General features: G+C 35.5%; 2 protein-coding genes across 2 annotated transcripts in view; both read right to left on the bottom strand.

Annotated features, from left to right (window-relative positions):
* The window catches only part of LOC105228901 (inactive serine protease scarface), a 68,587-nt gene extending 53,131 nt beyond the window's left edge, over window positions 1-15,456 (bottom strand). The window contains exon 1 of the mRNA XM_019991315.3: window positions 15,157-15,456. The gene's annotated coding sequence lies outside the window, so the exon portion shown is untranslated. The remainder of the gene's footprint in view (window positions 1-15,156) is intronic.
* LOC105228900 (uncharacterized) lies at window positions 10,915-11,811 on the bottom strand. Its single transcript, XM_011208905.3, has 2 exons — window positions 11,369-11,811; window positions 10,915-11,281 (listed from the first exon to the last, which is right to left on the bottom strand). Exons 1-2 carry the CDS (start codon window positions 11,674-11,676, stop codon window positions 11,104-11,106), a joined length of 486 nt encoding a protein of 161 aa, XP_011207207.1. The 5' UTR covers window positions 11,677-11,811; the 3' UTR covers window positions 10,915-11,103.
* Window positions 15,457-15,539: the final 83 nt, after the last annotated feature.

Raw genomic sequence — 15,539 nt, forward strand, 5'->3', positions numbered from 1 at the left:
AAGTATAACCGCGCACCAGAAGAAATAATATCAAATTAATAATGCAAAACATGTGACTTTTAGGTAATAAAAAAATTAATACTTATAATAAAATTTTTGTAGTAAAAAAAAAATTCAGATACTAGTTTTCAAAATGCCTCCGAGAAGCAACTGTAGTAGAAAACTCCTTTTTTAACTTTGGCTGTCACGTCGATGTGAGCTTTTTAAAAATTGTCACCGAATCTAATAGCGGAGAATACGATTTAAATTATATTCGTTTATATTTCACAATATTGGCAAACCTCATAGAAGAAAAACTAAAAAATTTAAAATAAATATAGTTTAAAAAAACTAAAAAACACGCTTTTAAAGCATATCAAACTAAAAAGTGAAAAATAATTCTTTGTATAAACTAACAATAATAATGAAGGAAAAATTCCTGCATTATTGTGAGAAAAGCGTGGGGTGCTTTGTGACATATTTTTCATATATCGAGCATTCCACGCTATTTTCACAATAATGCAGGAATTTTTCCTTCATTATTATTGTTAGTTTATACAAAGAATTATTTTTCACTTTTTAGTTTGATATGCTTTAAAAGCGTGTTTTTTAGTTTTTTTAAACTATGTTTATTTCAAATAATACCGACCGCGGGCCAGCGATTTACATACTTATACCTCACATAAGGACTGTACCGAAAAGAAACTGCACACTTTCAATTCAATATTTCTCACGAACTAGCCGGTTGATCACATTGCGGTAAGTACCGTGATCAGTGATCAAAAGCGTGATCAGTTCTGCTTCTATTGTTTGTTCTTTCTCCGTAATTTGTTATTTCATTTTCGCGATGGGTCGAATAAAAGAGCACGTGCGTAAGCAAATTGTGCACAATTACTGTACTGAAAAAAGCGTTTCATACAGAAAGCTTGCAAAACGGTTTAAAGTCAGTGTAAATGGTGTAAAAAATATTATAATAAAGTTCAGTGAAACCTGTTCTCTTAAGGATTTATCAAAAAGTGGGCGAAAAAAAGGCCCTAGTGATCCAAATCTTGAAGAAAAGGTGTTGGCCTTAATAAACCAAAACAAATCAATGTCTGTGCGCGATTTGGCGAAAAAAGCTAAAACCAGTGCTACTATGATTCAAATAGTGAAGCAGAGGAATAACTTAAAAACTTACAAAAAACAAAAGATTCCCAAAAAAAGTCAACGACAAATAAAAATAGGGAAAACAAGACTACGGAAGTTGTACGAACGTTTGCTAGAAGATTTTGTTGAGTGTGTTATAATGGACGATGAAACGTACGTAAAAATGGACTCAAGAACATTACCAGGTCCCCAATTCTATACAAAACAAAAAGATGGTACTGTCGACCAGTCAGTGTCAACAATTCAAATTGAAAAATTTGGCGAGAAAATACTCATCTGGCAGGCTATTTGCTCTTGTGGCCTTAAGACCACTCCATTTTAAACAAAGGCTACTACATCGGGCGACAACTATAAGAAGGAGTGTCTAAACCGTCGCCTAATACCAGTTTATAAGAAACACATCGTGTCAACAATTTTTTAGCCGGATTTAGCCACAGTACACTATGCTCGTTCCACTTTGGCTTTATTGAAGGACAACAATGCCAATTATGTTAAAAAACAGAAGAACTCTGCAAACGCTCCAGAATTTCGTCCGATAAAGAAGTATTGGCCAATTGCAAACGGAAGTTGAAAAAGGACCATCGAGTTGTCGAAAACGTCAATGAATAAAAAAACTGATTTAAGGCAAGCCGTGCCGTTAGAAAACAGAGTGTGCAGAGTTTAATGAAGGGAATTAAATGAAAAATTCGGCATAAATTAAGAGAATAATTTTTTTTACTAGTTTTAATTAAAAGTGGATAAAAAGTCTTCTATTTGTTATTAAAAAAAGTTACAAGCAAAAATTAATATAATCCGTTAAATTACAAATAAAAAATTGTGTGCAGTTTCTTTTCGGTACAGTCCTTATTATGGGATTGGGCTCAGCTTATGCAAAAATACTGGACTAGTCTAAAGCCAGTGTAGGTTTGTCGTTTATAAGTTAATATGGCATATAGCCAGAACTTAACTAATGGCCACCCCCTAAAAAAGTAAAACTGGAAAAAAATAATAATCTAGCATTATAATTCTGTATTCCGGAAATTGCCATAACCATGACCACAATTTGTTCAAAGAGTTAAGTATCTGTATTATAATTGTCTCAAGATTTTCTCAAACGATAAGTTAGATTTTTGAAAAAAGAATGTGTATATTTTTTCTTCATTGATTGATGCCATTTCGCATAACCGAACAACCGCACAAAAAGAGTCCAGCGGTGTTAAATCGCACGATCTTCATTAATCATGACTCTATAGCATTCCCAATCGACGGTTAATCTACGGCCTGATTTATTTTTGTGACATTTTGAGCACTCTAAATGGGAAAATTTCGTTTGTTAATGTACCCATTCAACCAAAAATGAGCTGCATCGCTGAACAAATTTTTCTTGTGGAAATCGAGTTCTGTGGCCATCTCGTTGTAGGCCCATTCACCGAGCCTGGCACAGTCTTCTTTTTTTCTTTTCTTGTACAAGTTGGATTTTGCAAGCTCACAAGCCGAGTTCCTTCAGCAAATCTTCCATTAAATAGCAAGACTTATCCCCAAATGTCGCACGCGATAACAAATATGTAGAGTAATTCGGGTCTTCTTCGCATGCATGCGATAAATTATCGACTCTATTGGGCGATTATGTCGACCACAGCATGGTATAAGCGAACCATTATTTTGATAATAAATTTGCAGAACTGGTAAACATATGTTGTTCCCGAGTAAGTCTTTTCATTAAGAAATGGGGAAACCAGATCGCTTCGATTTGGTGAGAAAAGATGGTCAGCATAAGCCAATAAATTTTGACCCAAAAATATCGTATAGCCGTACAGCTGTCTAAATAACTGCGTCCATAAGAACGTGTGTATTTTTATAAGAGAGAGAGGTCTGCTTGCAGTTTGTCGACGTTTGTTTGTTTGATAACAGGAGATATTTCGTCTTGTCCTTGTTTACTATCAGACCCATTTGCTTCCTTATCCAGTCTAGAGAAAGCAAAACGGCGGTTGAGACCAATGATATCATATTCAAATGGGATAGGGATGATTCTCCATCTCACGTTAGCTCGTCTTTAAACGAATGTTCCTTGGCTACTAAGAGGATACTTGGTCTAACACCGGAAATCGTGAGCTGCTTGAGCCATATGTAAAAAATCGTTTCTGCACAGTGCTAAGGGAATGGCGTTCAGAGAATTTGCCTCACTCATGTGAACTTCCACACATGACTCCATTTTAATTATTTTTTCTTGCACTAAGGAACCAGCGTACCAAGTTTCGTCAAGTTATCTCATATCTAATCAAGAACAAGCTAGCACATCCTATCACGACTAGTTTTCAACCTTTATTTGAACAAAACTATAATACTCTGTAACAACAGGTTGCAAGAGTATAAAACACATTACTATTTCTGGTCTTGATAATAGCATAAGCATTCCACATACTAATTGTTATGACTAAGATGAATATACAAACATACATACATACGTACGTAGAAGGTGTGCGAAAAATATCACAGAACTCTAGAGTACCGTATATAGACGGTGCATCGATATAGTAATTATTCCTATCTCACGTTTGCTTTCGTTTTTTTGATTGATTCAAATTCGTTTTGCTTTGGTTTAGCATAGTTTATTAAGTGAGATTATCCTCATCAATCGCGCAACTTCATGTTTACAGTTTAAGACATTTCAGGTTTTAACAACTTGCGAATTCACCATAACTATTTATATTGATATAAAGGGGTTATCAATTAGGGCGAGTAGGTGCTGTAGGCGTTTATATTTACACTCGTGGCATTTAACCTTAACCTTACCACTTTTTTTTTGGAATATTTTTACAATTACCGCGATTTAACTTATCAAACCTTTCGATAAATTAAAATATATACAGAATATGATGTAATACTCAATAAATGAGGAAATAATTTTAATAATAATACTACTAGTTATAAGGAAACAATGAAACCAATTTTTCTCTTATATTTAAATAAGAATCTTTATTTAGTATTGTAATTTTTTTATATTCGAGTAATTTTTGCTTTGTTTTTTTGATATGATAAATTAATAAATATTTAATTAAAATGTTTAATATGCAGTTGAACCACCTTTGGCGGCTATAATTGATTGGACTCGGGCAGGCGTTGGAACAACTAAGTTTTCAAGGTATTCGGTTGATATTTCCTGCTCCCACCCTTTATTAAGTATTTTTTTCAGTTCGGTCTTTGAGCTTGGCCGGTTTTGAGCTACTTTCATTTTCATGGCATGCCAAAGATTCTCGATCGGGTTCAAATTGGGAGAATTTCCTGACCATGTCATATGTGATATCCCAAGGTCTGCAAACATTTTCTGAACCTGCAAAAAAGAAAATGTAGACAGATGACATTTTGCTTAATATTAAACATGAGGATATATCGGTGATTAAATAGCACTCACCGATTTAGCCCGATGACACGGTGAGGATTCGTCCTGGAAGATGGCCTCAGAAGTATGCCCATATTGTTCGTCTACGACGGGCGCGATAAAATAGGATAAATCTCCTCCATACTTCTGAACGTTCATCGTCCCATCAATAAAAAGCAAAGAACCTCGGATATAAAAAGAAACGTTCCCCCGGAAATTGGCGGACACACGGTAAATGGTCGTTGCAGTGCAAATTAAATCTGCTTTCATGCGGCCATATTACTATTTTCCACTGCTCCAATGACCAGTTACGGTGCGCTTTCGCCCATTCCAAACGAGCAAGCCTCATTTTCTTGGTTAAAACTGGTTTAGCCGCTGGTTTCCGCACATTCGAACCATACTCCTGCAACCTCCTCCGTATTATGCTCGCACTTATTGCCACATTGTATTGCTCCTCTAAGTCTCGTCTTACTTCTATAGAATTTTTAAAGCGATCCTTTAAAGATAATCCATGGATAACATCATCTGTTTGAGGAGATGTCTTCCTCCTAGTCCCAACTCTACTGTAACGCTTCAAACGATCATCCTGATTCATTTTATTAACATTAATAATTGTTGGACGGCTACATCCTATTTTACTCGCTAATAGTGTTTATCTAAGAATGCTAAATATTCTGATATATCATATACATACATTTGTATATCATTAGTAGTATTTACCCATTTTCTGAGAATTTGTGGATCCATACCAAAATAACTGTGGTGGCTTGGCGGCAAAGAAGGAATAAAGCCAAATGTAAACCGTACTCCACTGAGGGAGCTTTACATCGACCTGAACAAATAGCAGTCAGAAAGAAGAAGGTCTGAACTATAAAGTTTTTAACCGTTGTCATAATAGACTCTGATTGACTCAGGTCCAGTCGCAAATTAGGCCCATTTTCGCCAAACGATCATTTGAATTTATCGTCATGGATAGTCGACTTTGTTTTTGATAGTCGGAACATTGAAATAATGGAATTATGGCACTAGTTTACATCATTGGCTGTTTCTTGCTTGTTTTGCTTTGCTAAAACCGTAATATCGGTCTTCTATAACAGTGTACCGCTGCTGGCGTACACCGATGATATTGATTTCATTGGCTTAAACAACCGTACCGTTAGTTCTGCTTTCTCCAGACTGGAAAGGAGGCGAAGCAAATGAGTCCGAAAATTATAGTAAAAATTGTCTAATACGTAGGATTACTTGTATTTTAGTTAAGAGGTGTTGGGGTCAAACCACCAGAATTTACTAAACTGCCAAAAATAGCTTTACATGATGGGAAATTTTCAACTCAAATTCGTAATCAGACCTCTTAGCTATCTCTTGGTATACCATGAAGTTTCATATAATCTGAGCGCTGGTCAACAATCAGTACTTATGCGGCTGCGATATCCTTCTGGCCCAGAGTAAACTGTAAGAAGTCATTTGAGCTAGTTGCTCGGAGCAACGTCCAACTTCTTCTTTAAATCAACTCTGAGCGGATGAAGGCGAAGTGGAATCATACATGCTCTTACTCCTCCAATGTACAGCTTTTGCCAGACTGGGTAGCTTGATATTAGCCACCTTAACAAATTTGTGGTAAGCTCAAACCGCTTCGTCGATCTAGCAACCATTTTTAGAAGTTTTAAGTATCACAAAGTACCAACGTTCACAGTTGTCCAAGAGAGCTGCAGCGTTATCTTTCACGCGAACTTAACCTAGCTAATTATAATCCGCTCCTATTGAGAACCCCTGTATATAAATACATGGTTAACACTGAATAAATATATTTAGGTGTATAAATAAAATAGCTCCGATAAAATTATTTTCGTATTTATGATACAAATATTTTTACAGATTTACATACATACACATGCACATACATATTGATGAATATTTGTTATTAATTGTTTTTAGTTACGAAAAAATGCGCCTACCGCGTTCTTGACGCGTTTAAGCACTAGTTTAAAAGCATATTGTTTCATCCTCGTTGCCGCCAGCTAAGCGACCAACGAAATTAATGTAATTCTATTCAACCGGTTGCTGTACTGGTCACTAACAACATAATTAAATAAATACCAATCGATCTGAATGTTTTGTTTTCAATTTTTGAAATTTATTTGTTATTCTTTTCTTTATGTGTTGTTTTTGTGTTTTTATTGTTTTTGTATTTTGAATAGCACGTTGAACATCGACAGCCAATATTGATAGGCAAACATAAATTGAATATGAAATAAAGCAACAACAGCCACAATACACAGAATTATTAGTCATTTTGGCAGTGGGTTGCACCCGCATCCACCAGCTACCAACCACCAACCAACAGTCACCGAACATGGACCACGGACCACGGACCACAGAGCACTGTAACTAATCAAATTGTGTAGAGAATTTAGTTTTTCTAGGCTTTTGTTGTTAAGTTACAACCATTTGTACTTGTTCCATGTTTGATATCGACTTCTGTGACAAGTAACAAATAACGGCTGTAATTTGAAATCACAAATTAAAAGCTCAAACACAAGCAATATTATATATACATATATATACACATATTTATATGTATATACAAGTACGTTGAATGGCGCTCGCATGAGAATCTTCCAACACAACTTTGGCTGGAGTTGTCAGATTTTGCATTAGAAATAATTTTTAACTTTTTAAATGACAAAAGTAAACCTTGATGAAAATGCCATTAGCCTCGTAGTTGGAAGTGACGATACTGACGTCAAAGCACCGGTGTATATATACACAAATCCATACACATTCGTATGTATGTAAACAGTCGTGTGTGTGCGTTGCTGGCGTTGGTGCCAAAGATGAAGGTGTCCGCGTTTAAAACACGACTCACATAGTTTCGTTTGGCAGATCAGATTGACCACGCCGTAGCCTTTGACCTCGTTTAAGAATTGTTAACGCCAGTGTTATCATAGCGAAACGAGATGTAAAATTTTCCAGGGTACTCAAACATGCAAGTATGCATATTTGTATGCACATGTATATACATATGTATAATATTAGTATAGTATGTGCATTTTTGCTACAACTATATATGCATGAGTAACGTACATAGATAAATATTTTAATATTTACATATAATACATACATACATGCATACAAATATAAATAGCGAGCGCCGTAGGTGGCTGCATGACTGCAAGCTCAATTAGTTGTGAGTTTGGCTGACGGCCGATCGAATTCTAAATTATACAAAACAAGTAAGGAAGTTCTAAATTCGAGCGCAATACTGTGAGCAAAAAATAGTAAGACTTCGGTGATAATTGTTTGCTGTGAGCAAGTGTTTTTGGGTACAAATTATTCAAAGAGGGTGGAGAACGCTTTAACGACGAACCATGTCCAGGACGGCAATCAACATCTGCTGATAATTAACATGTCAATAAAACAAGAAAAAATGTTAACTTCGGTTGCACCGAAGCTAAATACCTTCACAGGTTCATTTCTGTTAGTAACTATTATATGTGTTCAGATTGTATGGAAGCTATATGCTATAGTAATTTGTTCTGAACATTTTTTTGGAGATTATATTGTTACCTTAAGCAGTAATCCGAAAGTTTTCCATACAAGCCCTTGATTCCGATCGTTCGGTTTGTATGGCAGTTATATGCTATAGTAATCCGATCTAAATAATTTCTTCGGAGATTACAATGTAATGCTTTAAAAAATAATCCATACCAAATTTCATGAATATATCAATATGAAAGTTTTCCATACAAGAATTTGGGCCTGATCGTTCAGTTTATATGGCAGCTATATGTTAAAGTGGTCCGATATCGGCAGTTTCGACAAATGAGCAGCTTCTTGAAGAGAAAATGACGTTTGCAAAATTTAAAAACGATATCTTAAATACTGAGAGACTAGTTCGTATACATATATACCGACAGACAGACGGACGGACATGCCTAAATCGACTCAGCTCGACATACCGATCATTTATATATATACTTTATAGGATCTCCGACCCTTCCTTCTGGGTGTTACAAACTTCGTGACGAACTTAATTTACCCTGTTTAGGGTATAATAAAGGAATTGGCTTGAGAATCGACGACTAACAGTCAGAGATCATACTGGCATCGTTGGAATGTCGGAAGGATCAGTGAAAACCATTTTGAAAGGTCATTTAGGCCTAAGAAAGGTGTCGGCATAACCGTCCAAAAAAAACTTTCCGTTTACCAGTATGTCATGAAACGTATTATTACTGGCGATGAGTCCTGGATTTATGCTGACGAACCCGAAAGTCCGCTGCAGATAAATTGTAAAAGTGCTTGTATGTATATATGTAGTTGCATGTGTAAAGACTTGGAATACGAGAGGTAATGTACAGAAGTTATATGTTAAGAGAAAGAAATCTTCTTAAAAACATAAAATTATTTCACGAGAAATGATATATCGACCCAATAAATGTCAAAACTTATTCGAGATGATCTCTTCTTGAAAGGCTTTCGTCGGGCTGCTATTAATCTTCCGACATTGCTTGCGGCAAATTAGGCTCAACACATGCAAACGGTTTCTTCAGTGGCACGCGGTCAACGACGCTGAGGCCATGAAAGTATGTTTTTTACAAAAGAAAAAATTTTCACTGTCGAAGAAGTTGTTAATAAGCAAAACAACAAAAATTACGCAAAAACTTCCAAAGACTGCAAAAACTGGTATTCCAAGGCTTCACTGTGGTCACCATCCAGCCATTTGGTGGGGCGTAAAGGCTGTAAAAGACGTTACACCTCTTCCCTTCTGTGAAAAAGGGGTTGAAACTGTGGCAAAAAAATGCTAGCAAAATGTTTTAAAAAACGTAGTAAAGCGCTTAATCAACACGCTCTTTGATGGAGAGCATTGGATCTTCCACCTAGATTCCGCTTCAGCACATTAGGCAAAAATCGCCTACCAGTAGCTTAAAAGCAATATTTCTGATAGCTGCTGTTAATTGGCAGTCTGGAAGAACAGATTTGAATCTATTGGAACACAGTTTGTGGTCAGTTGTATTATAATTATGGCAGACCTAAGTACACAAAACGTCTTTCTATGTGAAGCAGACGTAGTTTTCAAATATTAGAGCCGATCCTTAGTATAAAAAAATTTCGAGGCGAAATCGGACCATTGCCACGCCCACAAATCGCCATTAATCGAAAACACATAAAATGCCATAACTAAGCATTAAGCATCAGTAGATTAATCTTTTTTCATTTTTTTGCATTTTCTGTTCCCTTATACCCTTAGAATTAATGTAGAAACCCCCTTTGCCATTGGAAGGTTTCAAAAAAGGCCCAAAAATAATAATACCCCTCGACGTTCGGAGCGCTTGGAGTGCACACCTCAAACTTTAAACGTGTTTTTCTCAAAGCACACTTTTTTAAACTGGCGGACATGATTCCGGTGGCACTACTCAATCGATTTGCTTACGTTTTACTTTGACTATGGGATGTCTGTATGGCAAAAATGGGTTGAATCGGGCTAATACTTCCCTTAGCCCCCATATACATTCCAGGTGACTTTTTACTGCATACTATATATCACCCAATATGTGAGTTATCTCAACAAAAATGAGAAAGCGTGTTTTACTCATAATAGTTATCTCAACAAAAATGAGTAAGCGTGTTTTACTCATAATAGTGTATCTTTGTGTCTAAAATAGATAAATTTGAGCGGATACTTGACCTAGCCCCCATATAACTAATATAAGGATTTCCGAAAATGCGCTTGACTTTACTCCACACGGTTGATGATGGTACATGAGGTACCTTAATGAAACCCAGGGAACATTTTTTTAGTATCTGGCATGAGAATAGTTAAAAATAAAATCGGGTCGATACCTACCCCAACTCCCATATACTACGTATAAAGATTTTAATTTTTCTAACAAACCTTATACCGAATATGTCCGTCAGTGTATAAGTTGTACTACTGTCATCAAATTGAAAGGTGAATTTTTAATTTACACTTTGCGTGTTTTTAGAAACGGAAAAGCTGGTAGTACTGTTAGTGACATCGATGCTAAATTTCACGTCAAATATTCATTAGTATTTAATATACGCGTCGTTTTGTGAGGCTCTAAAAGTGAATTCTGAATGTCTGAACTTATTGAACAAAGAATAATGCACAATTTTACATCATCTCATACTGCATTTATTATTCGTAATCATTTCGCCTCATTTTCAACTAATATCGTGCCGCAACCACCGCATTCGCCTGATTTACCTTCGTGTAACTTCTAGCTATTCACCACTCCGCGGACATCGTTTTGACTCAATTGAGGATATAAAAGCTAAATCGAAGAAGGCTCTGATGGTCATCACGACGCAGGATGTTTCCAAGTGCTATGATGACTAGAAAATTTGTTGGCATAAATGCATTGTAGCGGGAGGAGATTGCTTTCAAGGAAATGAAATGGACAAAATTCAACTTTCAATTTGATCACAGTAGTATATAATTATATTCCCGTGAATATTGGGATCACCATGATCAGTTAGTTTGTCATATGTAAGATAAATAAACATCTTAAAGATCAAGAATTTTATGTGCATTTATAGACATGGAAATAAAATAATAACAACAATTTTTATTTTCTTGTTTTTTATGTCATCCACTTTTCTTATGAAGGACGCCGACTTTTATCTCTCGTCTTTACTTCTTTGCCTTGTCCATTGTCTATATTTTTGGAAGTGATTTTCTCATACATTCTCGGATCGGGAATAATCGGCACCGGTGACAACTTGTTATCTACACCATAAAAACAACCGTTCAGTACTAAACGTCGTGGGGTAATCGGTCTAAAAATATATATGTATGCACATATGTATATAAATTTATATATGTATAAGTAGATGAAATAATATGCAATAGCTTGTGGAAATTACATTTTTTGTTGGTCGCTATAAAGCCGAATGCGTATGTAATGTTTTGGTATTTTGGTTAAGAACTTTTGCCATCGTAAACGCAAATATTCATTTTCCTTCAATGACAAAACCTTTTCGCGATGATCATTCTTGAAGGACAACAATGGGAGCACTCTGTAATAATCGGTTTCATATTCGGCACTTTGTAGTTTACTGGCTTGATCTAATTTGTCCTGCTCGGTCTCCACTACATCCGATTCGGTTTCGAAAATGGCGCTAAGCGTTTGTGGTAAATCATAATTCGGCTCACACACAGGAAAGTGCACCATTTTTATCAAAAATAAATTTAGATTATATGGATTGTACGTTGAATTTGCGCAAATTGAATATTTTCAGCAGAATTTTATATGAAATTTTATATTTGAAAGTTATCATTAAAGTCAAGGAACAATGGAATAAAACTTGAATGGTTGCTCAAATATATTTTCAAAGAGCAGTAAAAATAATTATGCTTAAGAAGGAGATCAAGGGCAGAATAATTATTGCCAACTTTGGGTTCAGTAGTCAATTGATATACAGATCCCCTCTATCGACGAACAAAAATTAAGATCTAGAAGCCTCTTTATTCCCGTTTTATTAGACGGCGCAGAAAGATGGACGAACAGAGATTAAAAAACATTTGAAGCATTCCAGAAAACTCACACGGAAGACTTCAAAGTTCTTGCGGTGTTTGGAGTCTTCCGTATGAGCAGTGGCGCTGGCTAAATCTTGCGCTGGTTAGGCCATGTCGTTCGCATGGAAGTGGAACAGTATGTTCCAGCGAAAAGCTACCCAAAGAATAAGAAGGAGAAAATTCAAAGAGACTTTGTAAAGCTCCTGGGATAATGGTTGTGATTTGTTCTCTCCCCGGATAGACTTGCTCGAAAGTGTGACTCCTTCAACTTGCGATTGCGAGGCAATTAACGAGTATATGACCCGGTGTCTCTGCCTTTAGGTCACAGAAATGGTACAGATCCGTGGAATCGTTACCCAACCTATGTAGATGACACCTTTTTCTGCAGTGACCTGTATAAAATTCTACCAGCTGTCTTTATTTGGTCACAAGGAGAACGATTAGTTTCTTGTATCGTATTGTATCCCTTTTTCTACAGGCCCTTTTCTTTTTCTAAAGTTCCTCTCGAAACAGTTTCAGTTCTTTTCTTTCGCCAGAAGATCGGCAAGCTTATTTTTGTAGCAACCCTATTAAGCATTTTTATGCTCGCCAGTACCATAGTTCATTTGATTTTAATAGACGAGAATAATATTGCCTGAAATGCCGCTTTACTAGCACTGGGAATGTAAATATGTTCCCCATGATAGTTTTTCCCTAGAATAATCTCTGCACAGGAGGATGGAGCCATGTGTAGAAGTTCACGCAAGTGAGGAAAGTTCTTTGAGCGTCATTCACTTTGGAGTGGCCATAAACGATTATTTTACAAATGGCTTAAGCAGCTCACGACTTCTGTTCTTAGACCAAGTATCCTCTGGGTAGCGGAAACCATTCGTTTGAAAGCGAGCCAAAGTGAGAAAGCGAGTGGAACCCGCCACGTAAAATAACACCACCAATGAAAAGATTAGCCTCGGATGAGAGACCCCACCTTTGGATGAAGACCACTGCAAACATGTTAAGGATTACGATTTAAAGGCATGCACCTGGAATGGCCGGTTCCTTAATTGGAAAGGAGCTGCTGCCTAATGGTTGATGTCCTTGTAAGAGTAAAAGCTGACATCACCACCAACTTTAACGCCAGGGTGGACAAAGGAGGTATCATTGGCACAACGGTTGATGAAACATCCCCAAATACATTGAGGCTGATCGACTTCGCCGGGCCTTGTTTTGGCAATTTCGTTTCCGGGAGAGAGCGTTTCTTCTTACCGTCTTTCTTACCAAATCCTGTTTAATCGACCTCGCCGGACCTTCTTTTGGTAGTTTCGTTTGGAAAGTGCTTCTTATTTTACATGAAGCCTAAATTTAGTTCATATTGCTGTTGTTGTATGTAAGCAGCATCGAAATCATACTTTAAAATGTTTTAGGGAGTGCTGCTGAAATCACAATACCTTTCCGGATACAAATCCAAGCCCATTTCGTTTCCATACGTATGTATACCCAAATATTATTCTAACAACTATTAAGCTTTGAAAAACTCTGTGAAAATTGGAAAAAAGAACACAGAAATGTGAATTATACTTATTTGAGCACTTTAAATTGTTAGAGGAGCAGAATTTGCACTTATGTATATGTACATGTATTCAGACATTTATAATACGTAACGTCATCAACGACTTCAATTAACAGCAGAACATTTTTTCTATTAATGAACTCGAATTTAAAAAAATAAAATAGTTTAGTATTCTCCTTCAAATACTCAAACTTAAATACCTACCATACATAAATAAGTACTATGTATGTACATATTAAGCATATTTTTTCTGCACAGCGTTAAGCAAACCAAACAATAAAGTTAGCATGTCATCATAACTGAATAACTGATCATTATTAAAGAAAACAGCTCACTCCATAGTCAGCTCGAAATCATTAATTAGTTTAATATCTACGTTTTTGCAGAAAATTTAAAAAAAAAAAAAACTAAAATGATTAAAATACCAATTGCGAACTCCTTTTCTGTTAAGCACATGCATACATACATTATCATATTTATTTATAGTAATACCACATGCTGAGTCATACAATTCATTATCCACTGCCAGCACTAAATATTCGCTTAAAATATATTAATCACACACTTCTAATTCACAGATATACACACATATGTATGTATTTACGAGTGTACATACATATGTATTTGTAACGCCAACTCACAGTGGATCAATCAATACAGATAAGCAAATTGATTTGAATGCACAATTCGTCAGATTCGGGGGAAAACCGAAAACATCAGTGAAGCATCCGTTTCACAATGACTATTGTTTTCACTTATTACCGAATATATATATGTATATATGTATAGTACATAATTGTGTATGCCTAATCAATTTATTTGTTTTTGTGGTCCAGAACTGGGTTTGATTCCCCCAATTATCTAACTATGAATCCGGATCCACTGCCACACAAACATATTCATGTGAATATTATCAAGCTGGTGGGGATAATATGTAGCTTGCCAGTCATTTTAAGTCAAAGTGTTAACATATATAATAGTTTAATTGGTCTAATTAATTCCAATATTAACTAACAATTTTTCTACTCATTCTTTATAAAAATCTTTATTAAGATTTATATTACGTATGGTTATGTTATATGGTATTTGATCAGTGCTTAACATCTAGGCTCTTCTTAATTTCTCGACCGAAATTAACAAAATATTTATCATCTGTTTCTAGTACAATAAATATAGCGCAACAGTTGCATTCATTTACGTTGAAAGTCTCTGTTAAACTGAGTACTAATATTATAATTTATTTTCACCCTTAACGTCTGAAAACCTGAAAAACTGTAGTTCCGAAATTTTAAGTGAATAAATCAAGCCAATAAAAGAATTATCTACAAAATTTTGAAAGTTTAGAAAGTTATATCTAACCTAATGTATACTATGTTTAAAATTACATTATATTCTAACACAGAATATATGACATTCTAAATTAATTTAATTGCTTTGACTATTATATTATGTACATACATATAACAGCGCTTACTTCAGCTTTTACTCATGAAACCTATTTTCCGAAGTACTTCTAAAAATATCTATTTATATGTACGTTTAATAAGCGTGTAGTATGCATATATGTATGTATGTATGTACATGCCTTACCTGACTTGCCCCGGCTGACATGTTCAGTTCCGGCGCATTTCTCCCAGCGGAACTTATGGAAGACATCCGTTGGTTTGGAAGTTGTAATTTGCAGGCGAACAGGTGGAAAATCTTTCACAACAAAACGGGAAAAACGAAACTTTATCATAGCTATTACAATTCGTTTCAATGTATGAAAGTTATATATTGATAATTGCGTTTACAAAAAAGCAAAAAGCGAATGTCGACAGCGGCGTTATGCAACACAATACAGCAGTGTTATTCACATATATTTACATACACTTTTCGATTAGTATATACACAATAAATAATATGTACGACTTTTATTTTTTAAAACTATTATATATTCTCAATGTCCGGTTAGGCATTAAAACGAGTCACTT

The sequence above is a fragment of the Bactrocera dorsalis genome, chromosome 3 (assembly GCF_023373825.1).
Source record: "Bactrocera dorsalis isolate Fly_Bdor chromosome 3, ASM2337382v1, whole genome shotgun sequence".
NCBI classification, from domain to species: domain Eukaryota; kingdom Metazoa; phylum Arthropoda; class Insecta; order Diptera; family Tephritidae; genus Bactrocera; species Bactrocera dorsalis.